At 39.3% G+C, this 24,618-nt stretch overlaps 4 protein-coding genes across 4 annotated transcripts in view; 3 read left to right on the forward strand and 1 right to left on the reverse strand.

Annotated features, from left to right (window-relative positions):
- Positions 1-1,719: 1,719 nt before the first annotated feature.
- Positions 1,720-4,499, forward strand: ldah (lipid droplet associated hydrolase; the record flags this gene model as incomplete). The annotated part of the gene is made up of 6 exons (XM_083908165.1): positions 1,720-1,852; positions 1,959-2,093; positions 2,336-2,505; positions 2,578-2,818; positions 3,407-3,489; positions 4,311-4,499. 6 exons carry the CDS (start codon positions 1,720-1,722, stop codon positions 4,497-4,499), a joined length of 951 nt encoding a protein of 316 aa, XP_083764291.1.
- Positions 4,500-5,117: 618 nt separating this feature from the next.
- On the reverse strand, positions 5,118-8,998 carry alkbh1 (alkB homolog 1, histone H2A dioxygenase; the record flags this gene model as incomplete). The annotated part of the gene is made up of 6 exons (XM_083908164.1): positions 5,118-5,942; positions 6,783-6,976; positions 7,378-7,465; positions 7,597-7,759; positions 7,869-7,977; positions 8,861-8,998. The coding sequence occupies 6 exons, from the start codon at positions 8,996-8,998 to the stop codon at positions 5,498-5,500; spliced, it is 1,137 nt and encodes a 378-aa protein (XP_083764290.1). The 3' UTR covers positions 5,118-5,497.
- Positions 8,999-9,326: 328 nt separating this feature from the next.
- Positions 9,327-11,528, forward strand: slirp (SRA stem-loop interacting RNA binding protein). Its single transcript, XM_083908145.1, has 4 exons — positions 9,327-9,415; positions 10,273-10,331; positions 10,812-10,919; positions 11,113-11,528. The coding sequence occupies exons 1-4, from the start codon at positions 9,349-9,351 to the stop codon at positions 11,176-11,178; spliced, it is 300 nt and encodes a 99-aa protein (XP_083764271.1). The 5' UTR covers positions 9,327-9,348; the 3' UTR covers positions 11,179-11,528.
- Positions 11,529-14,153: 2,625 nt separating this feature from the next.
- Positions 14,154-24,618, forward strand: part of adck1 (aarF domain containing kinase 1) — a gene marked incomplete at both ends in the record, with an annotated part of 62,434 nt that continues 51,969 nt past the window's right edge. Inside the window, 2 exons of the mRNA XM_083907506.1 lie at positions 14,154-14,285; positions 14,542-14,625. Of these exons, the coding sequence (XP_083763632.1) occupies positions 14,154-14,285; positions 14,542-14,625 (216 nt within the window). The remainder of the gene's footprint in view (positions 14,286-14,541; positions 14,626-24,618) is intronic.

Raw genomic sequence — 24,618 nt, forward strand, 5'->3', positions numbered from 1 at the left:
GGCTCGTTTGCAGCAACTAGGAGGTTTTTGACCATAAAAACAAGTTAATTTTTTAGTAGACCTCCAAAACTAACATGTGAGATAGGACAACTCTATTGGAGCTTTAACACTAGCCCACAATGGACAGTATAAACATATTTTGAGTTTTGATGCAAACTAAAGGCTACATGGTTTCTCCAAAACGCTTGGAAGTGAAGGGTAAGGTGAGAAATATTCAGCTGCTACAGGCAACGCCACCAATATATTTAACTAAATCTTACACACTGTACCTTTAAAGTAAATGTTCAGTTTCCTCCTAGCCTGCACAATGTATATAAATTAGTCTTAACCAGCATAGACAACAACAAGCCATTGTCCCAGATCACACAGTTGGCACAAAACGTTCAGCTACATTTATCTGACTGCTACCGTTCTTTGTGGCATTAAATTTTACTGAAAAAAATATTATTTCAGACACAAAATGATTTTATAGTTAGCTGTGCTTTGTATATTCACCTTCACCAACCCTCCTGTACCTGCATACTAGGGTTGCCATCCATTCTGTAAATTAAGGATTTGTTCCATATGTATGTTCTGGGTTAGGGTTTGAAAAATCTGTAGAAATAGCAAATGTGCTTATTTTGTGTGTAGTATGTGGTGGGGGGTAGTGTGCAGCTTCTGTAAAGTGCGGTATATTCCTTAATTTCTTATCAGGAACTTGGCAACCCTACTGTATACAGCATAATGACACGGTAAAAGCAACAGTTTTAAATGAGAGAGAAATGAACAGATCTTCTAACATTGATGTGTAAGAAATGAGAAGCTCACTGCTCACCTGAAACATCTTAATCACTGCAGTATCTAATGGAAAGCTCTTAGCTCAGTGTATTGCTGAGCTAAATCCAGGTGTTGAAATTTTAAATCAGGCAATGTGTTTTGGTATTAAACATCTTTTTGTTGTATAAAATAAAAAAGACTCTTCCTCCAAAATAACAACCTGTCCTTATCCCAGTTTCAATAAATGTATTTATTTACTTACTTATTTATTCATATCTCACCTCTATGCTCAGCGATATGGCCGAACTTCCCCTCCACAACGATAGGGGGCAGTAAGGTGGTTTGAATTTAGGATAAAATCTCTTCTCGCCGGACCGGAAGAAGACTGCCCACTTGACCAATCAGAGGCCAGCAGGAAGTCTTCACATCTCTCCAAGACCGGCAGCTACGATCAATGAGATTCTCCTTAATTTTCTTTTTTTTCACCGTTATTTGGAGGTAAACATATTTAATACGCACTATTTACTTGTCACATAGCGACAGAAGAGTGGATACTCGAATTCCAGTTGATGTCACGCAGTAGTTTTGTTATTTAACGTGGTGCTTCTGTTACTGTCACACCAAATTACATTTAAAATCTTATTTATTTAACTCGAATGTCATACTGGTGGGGTAGGATATCTGGTAATAGAAATTACCGCACAGTATATTGTATTTAGACCATATTTCTATCATTCGGCATCAATAATTTAGCAATAATGTGATACGTTCCTTTTTAATATCGACTTAATTGGTTTGTTAGCACTGTCAATGTATATATATCAATTGTTTTTATGTTATACTGTGGCTGTTTTGCTGTCAGAATGGGGTCTCAAACGCACCACATGCATGACTTGCCTTTTAAACTCTGACTCAGATTAAATGAATCACCTTTGGACCTTTTTTTTCTCCCCAGCTGATGAGATGGAGAACATGGTGACAGAGAGCAAAGAGGAACCACACACTGAGTTTATCTACTGCTGTGGAGCAAACACAGAGCTGCTCAAGTTTGGCTCCTTAAAACCCACACACAAAACTTTAATTCTGATCATTCCAGGTCAGCAAGTCAAATATTCTCCAATTTAACTTTACCGACTCATATAACAAATAAAAATAATAAACTAGGTCTGCAATTAACTGTTATTTTCATAATTGATTTGCAGGTAATCCCGGTGTTGTGGGCTTCTACAGAACCTTCATGCAAACACTTCATCGCACGTTTGGCTACCGCCACCCAGTGTGGGCTGTCAGCCACGCAGGCCACTGTGAACCTCCGGACTCCATGGACATGGTAGAAGGTATTATTTTCCAAGTTTCCACACTAGTTTACTTGATTTGTGTCAATGCCTTTTATTCAAAGTCTGCAAAAAACAACTTTTAAATTGATTTATTAGGATAAACACCTTGAGATGTGTCATCTTGTTATCTTATCTTAAAGCTTTCAGTTAATGACTTATAAAACATGGACAGAGCTCATCAGTTCCCTGAGAAGAGTGAATAACAGGAATCTCAAGCTTATATTTGCCTTTTCTTCTTACAGATGGCTCCACAGCAGCAGAGCGGGATGTGTTTGGTTTGAACGGGCAGATTGAACACAAGCTCACCTTCCTCAGGAAACATGTTCCCAGAGAAACTAGTCTGATCCTGGTTGGCCATTCCATCGGCTGCTACGTTATTCTGGAGATTATGAAGAGAGACCCTGAACTCAAGGTAAGTCACTAATCTGTGGCAGATGATGCCGTTAAGACACAAACCTTGTCATCTTTATTTATTTATTTGCAGGTTCTGAAAGCCGTCATGCTGTTTCCTACCATCGAGCGCATGGCTCAGTCTCCTCAGGGGAAGGTCATGACCCCTGTGCTGTGTCACATGCGTTACGTGGCCTACCTGCCTCTCTTCCTGCTCTCTCTGCTGCCTGACAGACTAAAAAGCAGCCTGATCAAGCTGGTGTTTGGTGGCATTCGCTCTCTGGACAAGAGTGTTGTCCGACCGACTGTAGGTCTGCTCAGTGGAGACTGTACAGGTGAGTAAAGCCGCGTTTATTTGATCCGTATATGAATATGTATGTGTGTATGTATGTATGTGTATATATATGTATGTATGCATATATGTGTATATGTATGTATGTATGAATATATGTGTGTATATATATGTATGTATGAATATATGTGTGTATATATATGTATGTATGCATATATGTGTGTATATATATGTATGTATGCATATATGTGTGTGTATATATGTATGTATATATGTGTATATATGTATGTATATATGTGTATATATATGTATGTATATATGTGTATATATATATGTATGTATATATGTGTATATATATATGTATGTATATATGTGTATATATATATATGTATGTATATATGTGTGTATATATATATATGTATATGTGTATGTGTATATGTGTATGTGTATATATATATATATATATATATATATATATATATTATGTGTGTGTGTGTGTGTGTATATATAGGAGAAATGTGTACAGATAAACACAAATGTTGTATGTGCTCTTACTGTCGTCCATGTCTCTGTTGCTTATGGAATTGATACCTCAATAACGATGACAAAACAAATGTCGTTCTCTCTGTAGCCAATGCTATGTACATGGGTGCCCAGGAAATGAAGATGGTTCTGGAAAGAGACAACATAACCATCAAGAACAATCTTCATAAGGTAAGAAAACATAGTCTTACTCGATGTACTGTGATTCCCTCGAGGCAGATCTCTCGGTTATATGTTAAATCCTTCTTTAAAAAATAATACAATTCTAAGTGTGTTGCTAACATTACTTCACATGATGACATAAAAGTAGCAGGTCATTTTCTGAAAAGAGGGTGACACCGGTGTATTTAATCAAGTGAATAATGGCTGTGTTAAATATTCTAAACTCCAGTAAATGAGAGCGAGTGAAAGTAATGCAGAGTTCACAGTGGCTAATGATGCATTCAAAGACCCTGGTCATTTATATATTTATATGATTCACGTCCGTGGGATCAGCATGTAAGGCTCTATCTACTGTATTTTAATATATTTTTAATAGCCACAGTAACTAATGGACTTTTTTTTTTTTGTTAAATAATAAATCAAATAATAAAATATTAATTCTCATCCTTGGTTCCATTTAACTTCCTCAATTGTATGGTACATGTAGGGATGCAACTAAGGATTATTTTTGTTTATATTATTTATATATGTGTATATATGTATATACAGTATATATGTGTATATATATATATGTGTATATATATATATATCTATATATATATATATATATAGATATATATATATATAGATATATATATATATATAGATATATATATATATATAGATATATATATATATATATATATATATATATATATATATATATCTTCTATGTGGAGTACTGCGGTGAACATCACCATTACGCTGTGTAATCAGATTTAACAGCATAAAGACAAAGTTTGAGACAAAAAAATCATCATCGCGTCAAACAACATTTGTTGTGTTTTCAGCTGATATTTTATCATGGAGCGTCAGACCACTGGTGCCCCGTGCAGTATTATAATGACATGAAGCGGGACTTTCCTCGCGGAGACATCAGACTGTGCGACAGAGGGCTCCGTCACGCCTTCGTCCTGGACGCAGGAAGTGAAGTCGCCAAAATCGCGGCAGAATGGATTCGTGGAGATCTGAGGACATGATCTAGGAATTTCAAGGAATTTAAATGAATTAATTTAAAATGAAGTCAAAAATTACTTTTAATACAAATCATTAATATATATTTATATAATAATTTGTTTGGAATTAGATGGAAAAATAAATTCCATATTCTATTCTAACACTATAGAACATGTTGTATTCAGCATCTGCCTCCAATGATAAAGAAAACATGAAAGGCACAACTGTGGCACTTCTCACATTGATGCAAGGTGAGTGTGAATATATTTTTTTTAGTGTATGGAATATCTCATTCATCATACACTGCATGCCTTTTTTGTTTCACCTTTTGAATTGTTCACTGACTGATGTCAGTAGTTAGCATCACAACTACCTGTCTCTTATCTATTACACTTTTTAAAATAACTTTATCATTGTGAGAAAATGATTTTAGGAAAAGGAAAGATGTCTGAATCATGAGACACATTCAAAAAGGACCCAGTAAAAATAAATTCCCTTATATCTTATAAGTGCAACATTCCTCAAGGCCTTTTCTTTATTCATTCACACAGATGTAAATAATGAAGTTGGTACATTTGAAGTGACCAAAGCCTGTGGCTGGTGGCGTCAGTAACATCCAAGCTTTTCCTACAACAGCCAATTCCTCACTGCAGTAACTTTCCCCCTGAACTCTGCACTTTTTGCATTCAAAAAAATACCCCCCACTTGGAGGGTTGTACTTTCTGAAAGTTCAGGAACCTTTGGAGCTTGCACTTGTAAACATAATCTGGTTCTGCGTGTCTTCTCGGCAGCATGACTTGAATTTCCTGTTGTCATTTCATTGTAGGTTCTTACAGTGTTTGTGTTCATTACCTCAGCCTTTGGCGGCCTGCTGTTTAATGATAATAAATAATGAATCACTGTCGAGCTGTTTGCTACATTTTGACAGAGTCTTGTTTCTTTTTAATCCAGACGACCAACATAATGTTATTGCTGCATAGGAGAATTTTGGCAGATATCCTCAGCCGTTGTGTAGTCTCTTTTATGTCTTAACAATATCAGAGTCACTGCTACTCCTCTTCCTCTTCACGCTGTCTCCATCTGCTGGTCTGTCATGGTACGTGTCTGTTTGCCCTTCAGTCCTTTGGGGATGAGGTGGTGTTTCTGGGAAGCTCTGTCCAGCCCCCAGCACCTGTCGGACTGTCACGTTCACCCTTGAGCTTTTGATGTACTTGGAGCACACGGTCCAGTCCTGCTCAGACACCTGCTCCACCACAGTGTTGTCCTGCAGGGATGAGACCAGGCTGTCGTTCTCCGTATCTAACGTCGTATGTTCTTGCGGCACTGGGACAATGCGTGGGACGGCGTGGTAAAGGAGACGGCTCTGTCCTGACATGACCATCACGTCGCCACTGTGCATGTACATGGCAGTAGGGGGGTCCTGCCTGCATGTACCTCCCAGGAGGAAAATGGCCGACTGTCCAAAACTATCAGAAAAGACAGGATATTGGATGAAAAAGGAGCAACAGATAGGATTGTTGGTAAAATAAAACCTCTATCTTTATCTTCTGGATTCTACACGTGAAGAAGAAACATTTCCTCTTATTATTATTTCATTAGGGTGGCATAACAGTGAAACGGCAGACTATTAGAAATGGAACCCCTCCCTTTTCACTCTAATGTTCAAAAGGTTGGGGTCACTTAGAAATGTCCTTATTTTTGAAGGAAAATCACTTAAAAACTAACTTAAAATTTATCAGAAATACACTCTATACATTGTTAATGTGGTAAACGACTGCAAACGTCTGGTTTGGAATATGTGCATAGGTGTATAGAGGCCCATTTACAGCAACTATCTCTCCAGTGTTCTAATGGTACATTGTGTTTGCTAATCGCTTTAAAGGCTATTGGATGACGAGAAAACCCTTGTGCAATTATGTTAGCACAGCTGAAAAATGATTTTCTAATGATTTTGATGAAATCATGTGACTTAATGGAAAACACCCAGAAATTGCATGGTGACCCCAAACTTTTGAACGTTACTGTACTGTTTTCTATATTTTATGTAAACACTACTAGGTCTAATTAGAAAGTCTTCCCGCCTCATTAACATTATCAGGCCTCGTCCAATATTACTTAGACCACAGGATCAAGGATTCAAAACACCAGCAGGTGGTGGGACAATGTCACACCATCACCACATACTTGCACAGCATGCTTGTCTGTGTGTTTGTTGTCTTTTTTATGTTCACTTCTGGCCAGAGATTTGTTGTAAAAAAAAAGGCATCAGTGGTGTTTGTGTTGTCAAACATTTCTCTCCCTCTCACCTGAACGAGAGCAGCGGTCGGCTGTGATCCAGTTCGGATTCGTCCACGTGGATTCCCAGAGAGGAATCGGAGCGGTAGTAGTTGAGGATTCCCGCCTCGGCGTTGAATCCTGGAAACCCACAGGCGGCTGTTATTTGGGAGGACAGCTGGTGCAGGTCAGCTGGGAAGGGAGTGTAATGGTTGGCAGAGTAAGTCTGTGAATGGAACGTTAAAGGAGAAGCAGTGTGAGACGATACAGGTATGTTGTAATCCCCCCCAACACCCCCAGTTTATCCTGTCAAACTGCTGAATGACGTTCTGTGGGCACAAATACAACCTGTTTACAGCTGTATTTCTTTACTCGAGCAATGTTGCTGTTGCCTCAGTACATCATTTACTCAATTAATCTCCATTGTTTACGTGTATGAACACAGTAATAGAAAACTAGAGTGTATGTTCAGTCATACCTGGCCATTAAAACTAATTATGATATCTGACTTATTCTACTGTTGAAAAAGGGTCACGTGAGGTGAGTGAGATCCTTCCAAGCTAAAATAGTGTTTCTAAAAGTCAAAAATCATACTAATGTGGATGTTTATTTGGATGTTTTGCTTACCTTGGTATCCCAGTTGTAATGATACCCCAGAGTGACCCAGCGCAGCCGCTCCAGTAGAGTCTTAGGTTCTCTCTTTCCAGAGGGAGAACTGTGGAGGGAATCAAATATAGAGAAATTGAAAGGGGAATTGTGTTATTAATGAATGGTACTTCGTCTTTAAGGTTTGGTTTACTGGCCTAGGTCAAAATTGTCTGAGGGAATGAGTAAAGTCGGTCTCACCTGAGGCCTTGGAAGCTCTTTCCCCAGATGTCCTGTGTCTCTGAGGGAGACATGTGCATGTCCAGGTTGCAGACATTGGGCTTCTGAGGATAGGTCTTCAGACACTGTCTGACCCAGAAAGGCTGGGATCCCAGCAGGAAAGGGTTGGAGATGAAGATGAACCCTGAACAAAATCAGATTATGGGAAAATATTGGTGTGAGAGTTTGTCAGACTCATAGATATTTGATTTGTCAAGAACTGATTGTCCGTCTTTGGATTTCTCCTGTGTTACCTGGGTAACCCTGCAGCCTGAAGGCCCTCCAGTCTCTGACGGGCTGTAACCCAACACTAGCAGTCTCCGCATCACTCACTGCACCAGGGTCCAGTGGAGCTGCAACTACCTGTCAATGACACGGACACGCACGGGAGGAACATCCATCATTAGGTTTGTATGCTGAAGGAACTGATGTAAATGTTAAAATATGACCACAGTGTTTCCTCTCAGTCAACCCCCTCTGTTTCATTTAATGGAAGACCAAGGAAGTCTCATCTGGGCTACCGTAGAAACATGTCATGCTAACAGAAGACTCATAATACTCATAATAATAAATAATAATCAATAGCTTCACATGATTATATGCTAAAGAAAGTGTCATTAATTATCTTTTTTTTTCCCTGCATCACTAAAAAGCATTGTGTCAGATCACTTGGAGCTATGTAGCAATCCCATCCTCGATTGTAAACATCATTATCCATATAGCAATTATTATTATTTTTATTATTATTTACTAGATAATGCTTCATTTGTACATTTACACAGAATTTTAGCATGCATCCGGCATGACAGTAACTAGATGTTTGACAAAGTTATGTTATCTATGATGAGGAAAAACCAATACAAAAATGGCTAAAAATGATAAAGAAACAAAATACAAAGTTTATCAATCCAATGACAGATTCTTAAATGTGAATAATTTCTTCATTTTACTTGGAGGAAAATCAGTACTCAATACTGCTCTACTGTATATTCCAGTCACTATACCAGTGTGTGAAGTATATGTGAGAAAAAGGAAGATGATGAGAGAGCAAATGATCTTATTGAGAATGTGCCTTCTGTGAAAAGTCCCTTGGTGTCACTTTGAGTGTACCCAATACACATGTAATACCTCTTTTAGTTACGTTCATTGATTACTATAACAGCTGGAAATGCCTGAGAAACCACCACCTGTCACTGTCACGTCAGTCACGTGACTCCACTTTTATTTTGTCTTATCTTCCTATCACCTTATCGCCTTGAACGCCTCTGGAGAAGTCAACGACGTCGCTGAAATCTGGCGGAGGGTTTCTCCTCTTGTAATATTTGAATATTTTCCGAAAAGCGTCTTCTCCACTTTCCGCTATGGACGCCGCCATCTTTGCCATGGCTTCTCTTCTTCATCTTCTGAGGGTTTAAACAGCGCAGACAGCACAAACGCCCATTAGTGCCCTCTGCTGACTGAATTTGGGAGTTACTCGTCCTCTTTCGGTTCAAGCCCTCAGAACTATTGCAATGAAAAGACGACAATCCAACACATTAAAAGAAACGAATTGTTTTGTTACGGTCTGTGGTTGTGTATGAAGGTATTGCGTACTGTAGGAACGACTATCAACTTGAATCGGTAAGCGGCAGCAATGCGCCGTTGAAGCGTCTAGTCTGCCTCAATCCACAAGAGAAGAAGAAGAAGTCCTGGATGTCAAACTGCGTCACCATCACGTGATATCAAGGACGAAACATGGCGGCGCCAGCGAAGAAGGTTTTTGAGCTCTTCGTGTCTAAAGTACCATGGACTGTAGCAAGAAGTAAGTTAATATATGGATAAAATTGTGATTCGCGTTTTACGGCAGCGATGCTTTCACATGTAGGTCAGGTTTTTATTGTGTATGAATGTATAGGTGACGGTAGAAGAAGCACCGTCTGCCTCCACACGTGAGGAGGACAGCTCTAATGTCATTGAAGACTTTTTGTTTGACACAGGCGTGGGTAAAAACAATACTATTGTTTATCGCAGTTTTAAGAGAGGTGTCGATTTTGATTAAAGGACATGGTTGTGGTTCCGTTAGCCTTGCACGGTTATACAGTCTTTAGAATCACAAACCCATGTGGTATATTTGCTTTTCTGTGCACAACAAACAAAGTAAGAAGAAAATAGTATTAACTAGAGTTACAGGTCCAGTCAAATGAAAGTAGAATAAAATAAGAAAAGCAATTACTCCTGTACAAGAATGAGACAAGAGTGTGCATTAAGATGTGTGTATGTATGTATATATGTGTATATATATATGTGTGTGTGTATATATATGTGTGTGTGTATATATATGTGTGTATGTATATATGTGTGTGTGTATGTATATATATGTGTGTGTATGTATATACTGTATGTGTGTGTGTGTATATATGTCAGTGTGTGTGTGTATGTATATATATATATATATATATATATACATACACACAATGCGTGTGTGTATGTATGTATGTATATGTATACGTATGTATGTATATGTATTTCATTGTGAACTACATTACAAGTCATTCTATACTAAAGGTTAGAAACACAATAGGCTGCTTAAAACTTGGCTGCATCTAAAAACAACAACCAAAAACCTATATTATCAGTGTGTGATGTCACAGGACATTTTTTTCTCTTTTCTTTTTTCAGACGAGTTGCGGCAGTACTTTGGACAGTTTGGCGCAGTGAAGAAGTGTATTCTGCCATTTGTAAGTCGGCATTGAAATGTCTTCCTCTACTTTTTATTTGCTTCAGCTTTTATTCTTTACAGAGACTGAGCATGTAGGTCTTCACATGTGTATTTGGACTGTCCCCATTTTTTAGATGCAAAGGTGTGTACAGTGATAATAAAGATGAATGTAATCTCAATACATTTTAAGGGCCATACACTATAAAGCTCTAACACTATTTTTTTTATTTACAAGGCTACAACTAACGACAATTTTCATAATCAATTAAACTGTTGAAATGTCATATTCTTATCGCTATTACTTCTTTCGATGACATCATCTTGTGCTTGTTCTGCCAGGGTTTAAATGTTATGTTGGATGCCAGTTAATGGCCTTTTTCTTTATGAGGAATACTGAATTGTGATGATTGTTTTCGTATGATTGTGGTATAAAATGAATACAAGACACTTAAATCAGCCCTAATGGTACACAAAATTAACATTTGGTCTGTGTTTCCAGGATAAAGAAACCGGCTTCCACAGAGGCTACTGCTGGGTTGGTTTCTCCTCGGAGGAAGAACTGACCAATGCACTGCAGAAAGACCCACACTTACTGGAGGGATCTATGGTACACATAAAATAATTATCGTCATTATCACCTAGCGCAGTTTTTGTCCCTGGCATGTCAGTGTTGATGAGTAAAAATGTAAAACCTAATTGCAGTTATTCAATAGGACATATGATATGAAGCACTGCTTGAAAATACTGGTATTCTGTATGATATTCCACATCCTAAATTATTTTTGTTTGTTTGTTCTCAGCTCCAGGTTCAGAAGAACAGACGTCCATTTGTTGACAAAAAACAGAAAGACAGTGAACAAGATTAAAGCTCTCTGCTATTACTTTGTCTATGACTCACCCAAGAATGTGTTATCATTATTGTGATATACTCCCTAATATTCATACTTTCAATATTATGTTCAGGCAATAAAACAAAAGTTAGACATGAGACACACCATCAGGGTGGTTGTATTTGGTTGTACTCCTTTTGTAAAGCCTGTGTGACTTTTTTTCTGACATTTTTTTAATTGGTTTTCCACTTGTAATAACTATTTATTATGTGTTTTTTTGCAAAGTAACCATCCTGTCAAACCATCAACATGAGCAACAGTACAAGGGTAAAGCTAACTTGTCAGTTATCATTGACACATTTCCAGAGTATTGCAATAAAATTGTGTTTAATTTCACTGAGTTTTTTATGTTGTTTGATATTTGACCTCTATATTTGTCTGTCTGTGAGCAAGATAACTCAAAAAGTCACGGACCAATGATTTCATTTGTTATTTTTCAAGAAACACCTTTATATGCTGTATTAGGATTTGAGTTCATATAATTTGCTGTGTGTTACATATGTGGGGACAAATGGTGGCTGGAGAACCGGTTTATTGGTCGTCTAACTTGTGCCTCTTTGACATTATTATGTTATTATGAGTTATCAAGCTGAAATGTGTTTGTTCCATATTTATTATTATCTTTTTAAAATGGTACTGTGGGAGTAGAAAATGAGAGGTGGTAATGAGAGGAAGTTTATGTGCCATAACTGAACAAGAGGACACATTCTTCTAGCACTAAATTTGTATTATTTCCAGTCTTTTATAACTGCACAATTATTTTTTGTATAATTTCGTTACACCAGCTCCTCATAAGTACAGTTGGCATTAAAATAAAAATAAATGAATAGAATGTTAAACAAAATACATATATACATCCGGTCTGGAACAGCTGTTCACACGTGACGCGTATAAAATACGTCATAGTGCGTCGCTCTGCTCTGTAGTTTTTACCTTTTGGTAAACGGCAACAGTCGAGGCATTTTGTCCCGTTTTAATGCCCATGGCCGTTATTATTTATGGAAAACGCGAAGTAGTCTCACTGTATGAAAGAGAACTCTACAACCGTGGAAGCTAATGCGCACACAGCCGCCTCATTCCTCACGTTTGACGACGTTACCCAGAATGCTTCACGGTCGCGTCGACTCGAAAACCTCGCGATGAGGTCAAAACAAAACCGGCAAGTGAAAGGCACACACAGTGTGGAGAGACTGGTGAGTTATCTAACCATTTTTTCCTGTGGAGTAGAGTTTATCATGTCGCGGTATTTTTGTGTGCGTTTGTCTGTTATTACAAAATGTACAGAGTCAATTAACAACACGTGTGGTTTTCCTGAACCAGCTGCCTGCCATGTGCCTTACATATATACATTAGTTTACACTGTCTGCTGCCAACGAACCCAATCAGGTTGTGTTGATATGACAACAGAGCTGACTTAGTTTGATATTTATTAATTTCAACAGAACAAGTACACGTTTTAACTAATATTATAATCAATAGCTCTGTTGAGTTCAAATAAGTCAGGAGGGACAAGCTAAATGGAACGTGGCCCTCATTAATGTCATTATTTACTCCCCTGTGCTTTTCCTGTTGTGACCTGTCAAAATGGCTGCCATTACAAAAGTGAATTTGCTTGAGATTTGTACTTAAAAGGGGTCATATTATACCCTATTTCTCCAAGTAAACTTAGTTCCCTGGTGTCCTAATGAACATGTCTGTGACATGCTTTTGTCAAAATACCTTAAGGATGAGGCACCACGGCAGTTCAATCACCCTGCCAAAACAGCCCTGTTCAGAATGCTCTGTATCTCTTTAGGTTCACCTTTAAAAAAAGAAAGAAAGAAAGAAGTGAAACGAAACTTAAGGGACAGAAAATGGCTACTGGTAGCTAACAGCAGTTAGCTAGAAAAGTGATCATTTGCAGGCTCTAGCAGGCATATACAGATAAATCCTCTGGAGCTGGAAGTTTGTGTAGGACTCTGTGCTGCACTGTGGAGCCAAGAATAGAACTTTTCACAGACTTCCGGTTTTCGGATACCGGATACACTCTCGCGTGTTTTACGGACAAATCGTCCAGAGTTCGTTGAGACAACAATTCCAGGAATTTAGCACATTGTGACGTCCCAACATAGCGTTTTATCTCCTGTACTTAGACTGAGGAGGACCACAAAAAACATGACTGTCCTGAGATTAACTGCAGCCCTGATGCTACTGCTGCTTGTTCTGTCAAAACTGTCAAAAGTTAAAAGAAAATAAAAAATTTATTCTGGGGTAATGGGGGCGGGACTAGATAAGCTTTTGCTTCTCCCGCGTTCCCTTTCGGTCATGTGTATGAATTTAACTGATGATGTGTGCTGATGTTGATTTAACTGTCATGCCCGAAAAAAACAAATCATTCATTCATTCATTCATTCATTCATTCATTCAAGTGTCTGGTTTGAGCCAGCAAAATGTCTCTCTTTACAAATTTCTTGTCATTCTTCATGCCAAACTTTATTTATTTATGTTTCATGAATCTAGCAAACTGAACCAGGACCTGATGTAATGCTGTGTTCTTAAATTTGGCTGCAGACATTTTTCACTGCAGTAATTTTAATCAACTCTGGTTGCACTGTGCACAACTCTCAAACACAGAAGCATGCCCTAACTGAAAGTAGTATATTATCTACCAGCAATAGTTCCCAACCTTCTGTTTTGAAAATAATTTCCATAAATTCCTGTTAATTCGTTTGGATAGTTTCCACTTTTGAAAATTTTGCAATCCTACGTGAAGCTCATCAGCAAGTTCTATGTCAAAGGCAGCCGATCGCCGTGCATGGAAACAAACACCAGCAAATAAATAAAATGTGACACACTGTCTGCTGTAAGATTGCTGTCCTGTGTTTCCTTCTCATGAAATAATAAACTCTTTCACTTTGTGAACTTGCAGACTTTGAGAGGATTTGTTCCTCGCCCCTCCCACAGTGCCTCCAATGGCTGGTCGGCTCCTTAAAGTCTCCTCGCTCGCTACAGCGGCGTTTGCCACGTCTGGGTTCTATCTGTACAACAGACGGCTGGACCTCAATGACCTGAGCATCGTCCGCTTCGGCCGAGCTGCAGCCACTGTGAGGGCCTTTCTCTCTTGTCTCTAGAAGCTTTGTGGATTATGGCTTTTATGTATCTCTACCACACTGTATTCTCTGGATATTACTTGGAGTAAAATACTGTTATGTTTTGATTAGAATTTCCTTAACATACAGTCACTACACACCAACCTCCAGATTTGAACCTCTCCCAAAGACTGAAAACAGCTTTTGACAGCAGTGACAACAACTGATAATTTCAATGTTATTATATGCTATTTGTTCTATTTGTTTGCAGACCGCGGTCATCAGCTACGACTATCTGACTGCTTTCAAACATGCGGAACACGGCACAGAGGAATACCACGAACTCAAGTCCAAGGTAAATAAGCACTGGAGAGGGATGCTTGCACTGAATCAACACTGCAACCATCCACGGTGTGTTTTCCACAGCACAGCAAAGTGAATGAGCTGTTTACCTTTAAAAAAAAAAAAAAACTGAGTTCAAAGTCACTAAATAAGATCAAATTTGTATGAGAAATCTCACTGGTAGGATGAGGACAATTCCCCTAAAATTCCAGTTTATGTACGGTATGTGTTGAGTGATTTGTGCTGGAGTTTGTTTAAAGGCCACAGCACAGTCAGGTTCACTCAGGGGACCACTGCTGCAAAGGTCAGAGACCACCTGCTCTGACAAAAAGTGCTCCTGCTGCAGTCAACCTTGAAGAGCATGGCACACACTCACACACACACACACACACACACACACACACACACACACACACACACACACACACACACACACAGTGCAGCCCCTCGGGCCCTGTTGGTCAAGCCTGGCTACACTTGCTGATTAGAATTAATGCACGGTGCTGATTTAATACAGAGAGGAGGCTTGCCACCTAATTATTATGAAGTCGTAGAGGTGAGGCGGCACTACAGCAGCTCCACACTTGTTTAGCATCTTTATGCAGCTGATTTTCTTCTCCAATGTGACTCTTTTGCCCTCTTCTGTTGTAAAGGAGACATGACAGGTCAATGTATGGGGAGACAAAACTAGTCTTCTGAGGGGTTGAGGGCTGATTTAAAAAGCCTGCATATGCTTTTCTTCATCTCTGCATATAAAACATCTCATTCTTAAACACAATTAATTGAGTACTTGTTTGGTTCATAAAATGTCAGAAATCAATCCTTCCTACTAATGAAAATTATAATAGCCACGCAACGGCAACGATCTGGATCCTGCAGCCCAGGGGGGTCACCTGCAAGATCAACATCTTCTGTAATTTTCTATTGACATCCAAAACAATAATTTCCTAATCAGGGAATCTACTTAGAAGCCAGTAATTATGACATGGTTGAAGTTCCAAATTTAAATGTGCAAGAAATAATAATAACGGTAGGAAGTGACCTTCTCAAGTTGTTCACCGCATAGCACTAAGCCATTTTGATATGATTGAGAACATGCACAAACTCAGAGTGCAGAAAATATCAAAACTCAGACATTTTTCATCATCTCAACAAAAAATTACAGAATAATATTTTGCGTTTGAAATACATATTTTTAAATGCATGCATCACAAATGCTGACCATCCCTGGTAGTTTCGATGTAGCTTGAATTGGCTACGATAGAGGAGATCTTTACAATTGGGTTGATTCATGGATTTACCTTGGTCACAGTGGGCTTCGCTGTGAGGACGCTCCTGCTGGTAGTCTTGGAACAAACATGAATAACTCATGTGTTGTTAACATTTCTACATATTTAAGTGTCTGATGTGTAGGTTTGATTGCTGGTCTTATCTATCGAGTTACTGCTGAACCTTCTTTTGCAGATACATTGTGGATGTAGTTATTCTGAGATCTGAAGTGAGAATCACCACGTGTCTGAAAAACATTTTGAACAAACATTTCAATTTCATGAGGGTGGGATTTGTGTCAGAGCTGAGTGAGCTGATGACTGGATGCATCAGTTCCACCAGCAGGCTTTAAAATGACATATAAAGCCTTTAGTGTCAGATGAAGCCATCATGTGGATGCTCTTCAATCTCCAGCTGTATGTTTGTTTCTTGTCACAGGGACACATCCGACTGCACTGTTAATGAGCTCTTGTTTCTGCATCTCATCTTCCTCGTTGTTAGCGCGTGTCGCCCTGTGCTGGTCTCGCAGCGGCGTATAGCCGAGCTGATTTCAGACTCTCATGAAGGGCCTCGCTCAAAGGCCACTTAGGCAGCCACTCTTCCAGACTCATCAAAGGCTGCCCTGAGTGAACTGAGGGGCTATTCACAGCCAATTAGAGTGTATCGCAGAACAAGCACAGCAGAACTCTGAAGTCTGCCAAATGAGCAGAGGAACATGGCCTGCAATGAGAGAACAGATGGACTTTCGGTCCCATCTCAGCCTCAGCAACACACTGCAGCTCTTACTGTATGTGCACGCCAAAAATACTTTCATTTCAATGCAGAAGTATTCAGGTTTGGCTCCATGTTGTCACTCAAGTATAAAATCCTGGAAATGAACCGTGATGGCATGTGTCTTGGGGAAATGTCTGATTAATCGATTACTGAAATACTTGTCCACTATTTTGATAATCGTTTCGATCTATTTCAATGTTCTTTAGTAATTAAATATAGCTACAACTAGCATTTATTTTCAATTCAATCAATTGAGTATTTGTTTGGTCCATAAAATTGTATCGAAGCATAATAATGATGACAATACTACTCCAACTAATGATAACAAGGCAATCAGAGATGGCAGACTTCACCCCATTCCAGCAGCAAACCTCTTGCGGCCGGTGCTGGTCATATTGGCAAGTGAAAGTGTGGAAGCACGTACAAACAAACAAACAGACAGACACACAGACACCAAAAACAATACTTCACTTCCACCCCGTGGGGTGAAGTGATAATTATAATAGCCATGCAACTGGATCTGGATCCTACAGCCCAGGGGGGTCACCTACAAGATGAGAACAACTGATCAACATTTTCCAGCATTTTCTGTAAATTTGTGGCCCAAACAAGTACCCTCCATTAACCAAGGTTAATCGATTATGAAAAGCCCTATAGTCCCATTTGAGAATGATGTGGAGTGTTATGCTGGTTATGCTTGAGCTCCTACTTGAGCAGACATTACCAAACGACTCCATTCAGAGAGGCAGAAGCGCTCTGTTGAGGATTTCATACCAGCTGATATCTGCTCTTTATAATACTATAGATACTGTGACTCCTCACTCCACTGGCTGCAGCACAGTTTTCTCCCGCACACACAAAAGTGTAACCATTGAGTTTGTCATGACAATATCAGTAAAATAGTCTAAACTGACATTGGATTATAGTATGATTTATTGGATATGCAAGTTATTTTATCTTAATGTATGTATTATTCTAATACACAATAATTAATAAATATTTTATATATATATATATATATATATATATACGTATATATATATATGTGTGTGTGTGTGTATGTGTATGTATATATATAATGTGTGTATATGTGTATATATCTATAATATATGTGTATATATATATATATTGCTCGTTTCACTATTTGTCTTTCTGTGTTTTATCTCCTTGTGCAGCCCAGTAACCTTGCGGTCTACAACAGGACTGTGAGGGAATGTAATATTTCAAATTATTAAAATTAAATGAAATATTTCAAAGGCTTTGAGCCTCAGCACATTAAAATTCCAACTTGACCACAGCCGTACACCAACAGAGATCAGAGAAGCTTGGATCCGTTTTTTTTTCTCAGTCTGGAGGCAGTGAGTGATATCAGCGCTATGATTAATTTCCTTCTAGATTTCAATATTTCCTGGTTTCTTTGCTCCTCTACGAGGGTAAACTGATTATCTTTGGTTTGTGGGCAAAACAAAACATTTGTTTACTTAGTCATTTTCAAACACAGTGGCTGACGATGTTGTAAATACTGAATTTCTGGCATTTTATGGACAAGTCATCTAACATCTAAGCTGTGGCCCTTTCTAATATGGGTCGGTGCTGAGCTCCGGATGAGTTTTTTTCTCCAACAGTGAGGGCTGATTATTGAAAGATTATATGATGATTAAAGTATACATCATTCCATATCAAGCACATTTACTTTGAAATTCTGTAAAACATAATCACGAATATCTTTATTGTAATTGAACACTGTGTTATGATTTTAATCTCATGCTCACTCACTACTAAACAGTTGTTTTTCCCATTTTTTTTCCCTCAAGACTGCGCCCCCTCTTGACCAGATTAGACACTCAGGTCATTTGAGTTTGACATCCTTGTTCAAGGGGCTTGTTTCCCACTTAGATTATCAACAATCATAACCATCTTGCATCTTTTACTTAAATCGGACCTAGACCGGAAGTTCCGATTAATGCTGTTTTTTAGTGTGTATCTGCGTCATTACCTTGTTTAAGAAGCCCTGGTGGGTTCTAAACAAACATTTCAGCCACTGCTGAGAACGCTGTGTTTTATTGTAATCTCGGGCTCAGCGAGGTCTCTGAAAAAACCCGGTCCGGTTACGTAAACAACGGTTTCCGGAACAGCAGATCGTCTTGCTCCAGGCACTAGTCCGGGCACATCCGGTTGCGTACATTGAACCGCAGAAGAAGAATAACGTCCGTTGTGGAGGTGTTTCACGAGCGTGTCTTCTGACTCTGTGTCTGACTCCGGGTCAAAGTCATAAAAGGGACTGCGGCGGGGAGTCGTGACAAATCTACTTTTAAACATTGTTAAAACAATGTTTTGATAATGAGTAGCAGTGCATCCACCATTCCAAAGGGGGAGCTGTGCTTCTGAGAGTGGATGTGCTGAATAGTATTGGCCAATCACAAGACTCTGTCTTCTGGGGGTGAGAGTTCACTCTGAAATCTTGCGACTCAGGAACAGCGTCAGAAAAGAGGATTTCAATCGGCTCGTTTACAGCGACTAGGAGGTTTTTGGCTATAAAAACAAGTTAATGTATGTAAGTAGACCTCCATAACTAACATATATGTACAACAGGACCACTCTAGGTCCGCTTTAACATTCGGGGGACATTTGATTAATCTGTCGCCCATTGTCACTCTATCTGTATCTTTGTTCTTTGTATTGTGAATATATTATAAAAGATAATAACAAAGGGAGTTTTTTTCAGTTTAATAATTCTGCAGACTTAAGGATACACAAGTCAAACTGTATCATCTGGATTAGGTCTGCAGCTAACCACTATTTTCATAATCAATTCATCTGTTATGTCGAATAATCCAGTAATCGTTTGGTACATAAAATCTAGAAACCTCTAATTTATGATCAAGCAATCAATTAGTGATTGCAGCCCAAATCTGGATTACATTTAATCTCTTCCTAGTTACCCAAATCACAACATCACCAGCCTCTACACATATGGACTGGGTATCTGAGTGGTGGCACCAACACCGTATTGTTAATGACAGTTGAATAATGTTGCGTTTCTCACACTTTAGTCCGTATGTAATAGATATCAGTTGGTTGAGCATATGAATCGTGTTTTACTGTTAATTTGTCATGCTGCCTCTGAAACTCAGTGAATAAGGTGTTTTTGTTCTCGCTGGATATTTGCTTTAGAATCATGCAGTGGAGATGAAATCACAGACGATGACTGTAGTTTTTCATTTTCACAGAGGGCAACCATGCAACTCTGCGAAACCGCTGTCTGCATACTTATGAGTCGCACTTTGAAGAAGTTTTCTTATTCCAAATGTAACTTATTCCTACCTATGGATACTACTACTATATCTAGGGCCCGATCACGAATGGCTGAGGTGCCGAAATGGATCGAGGCACGAATTTGTACGAGGTACCTATTGTTAAATGAAAGCCCACATCAATGGAAAGCCAAAACATGAGAGATGGCTCTTTATCTTTGTGCTGATGAGTGTTTATTTACACAAATTACTGTGGGGCCCACGGTTAGTATAGTGGTTAGCACTCTTGTCTTTGCAGCAAGAAGACCCAGATTCCTGGGTTCGAGCCCCATTTGGAACAACTTCGGAACAAGGAGGCTTCCTCCCGCAGTCCAAAAACATGCAATATGTGGATTAGTGAATTGGTCACTCTAAATTGACCGTAGGTGTGAGAGTGTGAGTGAATGGTTGTTTGTCTCTATTTGTGGCCCTGCGATGGACTAGCAATGACCTGTCGCCCGATGTCAGCTGAGATGGGCACAGCACCACCTGCCATCCTCCGGTGGAGGATATAACGGTAGATAATGGATGGATGGATGAATTACGAATGCAAACTACTGCCACGATTTGTGCTGTGTATGTGCAAAATGTGGGGCCTCACGATTGGTGTCGTGGCTCTCTTGCCTTTACAGCAAGAAGACCTGGGGTTGAGCCCCAGTTGGAACAAGGGCCTTTCTGCATGGAATTTGCATGTTCTCCATGTGTGTGCATGGTTTTCTCCGGGTTCAGCTTCCTCCCACAGTCCAAAAACATGCAATATGTGGATTAGGTAAAGTTGTTTGTCTATATGTGTGGCCCTGCGATGGACTGGAGAACTGTCCAGGGTGTACCCCGCCTATCGCCATATGTCAGCTGAGATTGGCACAGCACCCCCTGCGAACCTCCGGTGGAGGATTAAGCAGTAGATGAAGGATGGATGTGCAAAATCTGACTACTTCCTGTTTTATACGAGAAATGGTAAAAAGCCAAAATTCAGTAGCTCTTATTTTCAATGCCAGGTAGAAAGGAAATTATGCTTTGTAAGATTGGCTGGGTGACCATTGTGCATGAAGAAAAACAATTTTAAAATCATGACGTGTATTTTACGTACCAAGAATGTAGTTGGTGAAAATGTTGCATTTTTGACGTTAGCTTGATAATTTTTACTGACATTCTAATGCTGGTATTTATTAAAAAACGGTGACATCTTAGGGGATTTTCCTCCATTTCTTTCGTTCTGAACTTACAAAAGACATTTTTGTTCATGTTCTGTGTGGGAATTTACAAACCGAAAGAACAGGATAGTCTTGAGTACGCAGAGCATTTCTGAATAACATACACCAGTAATATGAGAGAAGATCATTAATTGCCTTATTAATAAAAAATCATACCTATTACCTCACCAAGAAATACATTTCCTGTAGTCTTTTTGTGAGGATTGAAATCGGCCTCATGAGAAGATGCTTGCGCTCTGAAAGTCACGAGTCATTTTGCATGATGGGGTGAAAAGAGGAGAAGGGAACGATTATGAAATGGTGATAGTGAGGACAAACACACACTGATGTCTAATGATCCCCTTGCTTTCTCGGCTGTATGAGAAGAAGGCAGTAGCATGGAGCTGATTTGGGAAAGCAGCCATTTTGAAGATCGCCTTTTCTCGCTGAGATGAAAGGGAGAATAAAATGCGCATTCACTCAGCACATCTGCACAGTATCGTGAAAATTCTCTCTCACTTCAACCCCAAGGTTAGAGATAAAGAGTTGGCTTTTACCCCCAGCATATGAATGTGTCTGAGGTTGTCATAGTAATAGGAAGGCACAGTGGGGAAGGAAATCAAAGGCTCTGTCTGATTAGTGACTGCTCACTCGAGGAAAAATCATCCCTACATCAGCTAATGTCAACGACTTTCTCTATTTTTATTTTGCATATACATGATATAGCTGACTTACTTATCCAGAGATACTTGAGAAATGTTAAAGAGGACATATTATGCAAAATCAACTTTTTAATCATTTAAATCCTTATATTTGGGACTCTGGAGGTCCTATCAGTCGGCAAAGTGTGAAAAAAGATGACTCACTCGTGTTTTTGTGGTCCTCCTCAGTCGAAGTACAGGAGATAAAACATGCGATGTTGACTTCTGAACTCATTGGGACGTAGCAATGCGCTAAATTCCTGGAATTGTTGTCTTGCGTAGCTCCGCTTTGTCCGTAAAGCACGCGAAAGTGCTGGCGAGGGCAACGGTACCGAAACCCGGAAGTCCGTGAAAAGTTCTATTCTTGGCGCCACAGTGCAGCACAGAGTTCTACACAAACTTCCAGTCTCAGAAGATTTATCTGTCCAGTGGATACATGTTATTTATGACGGCAATGTTTCCTGTCCCTTAAGTTTTGTTTTACATTTTTTAAGGTGGACCTTTAAGGTGGACCTAAAGAGATACTACTAAACAGAGCGTTCTGAACAGGGCTGTTTTGGCAGGGTGATTGAACTGCTGTGGTGCTTCATCCTTATGGTATTTTGACCAAAGCATGTCACAGGGTTATTCATGTTTATTCGGATACCAGGGAACGAGGTTAACTTGGAGAAATAGGGTATAATATGACCCCTTTAAGAATCATTCAAGATCAACCTGACACTAGCTTTTTATAGGTGAATGTTCAGCTCTTGCACTTGTTTTCCTGTCCCGAAACAAATCTCTGGTTCACTCTTCCAGTTTGGGGACCTCATAATTGCATCTGTTCCTTTTGGGGAAAACGTGGTTCTGCTGGCTTTATTAGGCTGGGACCTACACCAGGTACTGTAGTATTAGCAGCCGAGTGTGAAGCTGTGGGAATTGCCACTTCCAAGTCTAAAACCAAACAGCTGAGCTAAAGAGTTCAGGTCTTGGGCTCTTTGTCAACAATGAGAGTAAACTATGGTGATACTAGACAAATTGGTGCAGTGTGAGCAGTAAAGTTATTGCTGTGCTGTGGTTTGTTGAGGCAAAGAGGAAGTGAAAAGGTCCTTCAAATCCCTTGTACCTGAGATCTGGTCAGTTACTTGACTAATGAATTGTAGATAACATAATTATATTTAATTTGTATACATGTAAAGTCAACTGATGAATTATGAATTATTGTTTTTCATTATCCCAGAATGGGACAGGTCAGCTCTGCAGAGGCTGCCATATTGGATCACCATGTTTTTTTCCAATAGCCCATAATGGGCACACTAAACATCTTTTGAGTTTTGGTGCTCCAACATGTCCAAGAACATGCAGAGTCCAGTGTTGCAAGCCTGCTGCTTAGTGGTCGTAGGCTTAACTACAACACAAACCAGCTCAAGGAAGCATTTCCACATTGATACAGTGCTTCAAAGAATCAGTGCAGTATCAGGACATGAATTATCGATATTCACTTACGACTTACCCTAATGATCAGGATAACATTTTAAGTCGCAAAGCTTATTCATTTCCCCCCAGAGTTTGAGCGGAAGATTTAGCCCCTGATTGATTAAAGCAAATTTGAATATAATGATTGGTAGTGTTGACGTGGTTATACGCCGACGCTTATACTTCATCATCGCTGCTACGGCGGCTACAATTCGGAGACCTCAACAGAAAGAACTAATGTTGTGCAACTGCTGCATATTATTTTATATAGTGTTTGAAGAAAAATGTGCATTTGCTCACTAAACTGCATGAATATTTGTTGGCAGTAAGAGCAGTTAGTGCACAGTATGTTAACCGTGGAGTAAAGGCTTTAATTCTTTCAGGAGAGAGAATTCTACGAACAACCACAGCAGCAACAACAAAGTTGTACATTGTACCAATACATTGGAAAGGCAAAAAGGAAATTCTGGCCAGATTAAAGTGCTTTAAGGCTATGGTTCTCAAACTGTTGTAAGTGTGCCACCAGTGGTACACAGGCTTCCTCTGGTGGTACTTGGAGGAAAATCAGAAATACTGTTCTACTGTATATACCAGGGTATTTGATCAGAGTGGAGCTGACCGGGGTGCGTCTAAAAATGAAATAAATAACCTTATCTCTCGCTCCATCTTAATAGAATTTCCCTATGCCAGTGTGTGAAGTATATGTGAGGAGGAGGAGGATGAAGAAAGAGCAACTTATCTTATTGGGAATAAATCTGCCTCCTGTGAAACGTCAGTAGCTGACTTTGCTCGACCTATTTACGCCACTGTATTTTAATGTCGTGATAATGGTGTTACTTTGAGCGCTCAATATTTTCTCAGGTGGTCCATGGTATAAAAGGTTTGAGAACCACTGCTTTGAGGTGTGATATATTGTTTGATTTGGTTCCCTGGAATAGATTGAAACCAGTCATGTATTGTATGTGATTCATTCTCTATCTTCTCAATCTTTAAACTGAGTATAAATCAATAAATAATATAAAGTAAATCTATCATGTTCTCTGAAATGCAGAAGATTACAGTTAGAAGTTCTTCATCATGGGGGGAAAAAAACAAACATATTTATGTCGATGTCTGCTTTCCACCAGCAGATGTCAGCACCGACTGCATCCACCAGCTTATCAGCACTGCTGTTTTCTCAAATGGAGTAGGGACTAAAATTCAGATAAGTGCCCACTGCCACTCGTCAACTTCAGTCCTTTTCTGAGGGGCACGCTGTGTAAATACTGGGGCGGAGCCAGGGAAGGTTGACCTTGATGAGCTCATGGCAGCAGCTCATCGG

This window comes from Microchirus variegatus (assembly GCF_963457635.1).
Source record: "Microchirus variegatus genome assembly, chromosome: 21".
Lineage (NCBI taxonomy): Eukaryota > Metazoa > Chordata > Actinopteri > Pleuronectiformes > Soleidae > Microchirus > Microchirus variegatus.

Coding starts and splice junctions, on each gene's coding strand:
- slirp (XM_083908145.1), top strand. CDS start 9,349: ATGGCGGCGCCAGCGAAGAAGGTTTTTGAGCTCTTCGTGTCTAAAGTA. Junction 10,332..10,811: donor AGAAGTGTATTCTGCCATTT/GTAAGTCGGCAT, acceptor CTGTGTTTCCAG/GATAAAGAAACCGGCTTCCA. Junction 10,920..11,112: donor ACTTACTGGAGGGATCTATG/GTACACATAAAA, acceptor GTTTGTTCTCAG/CTCCAGGTTCAGAAGAACAG.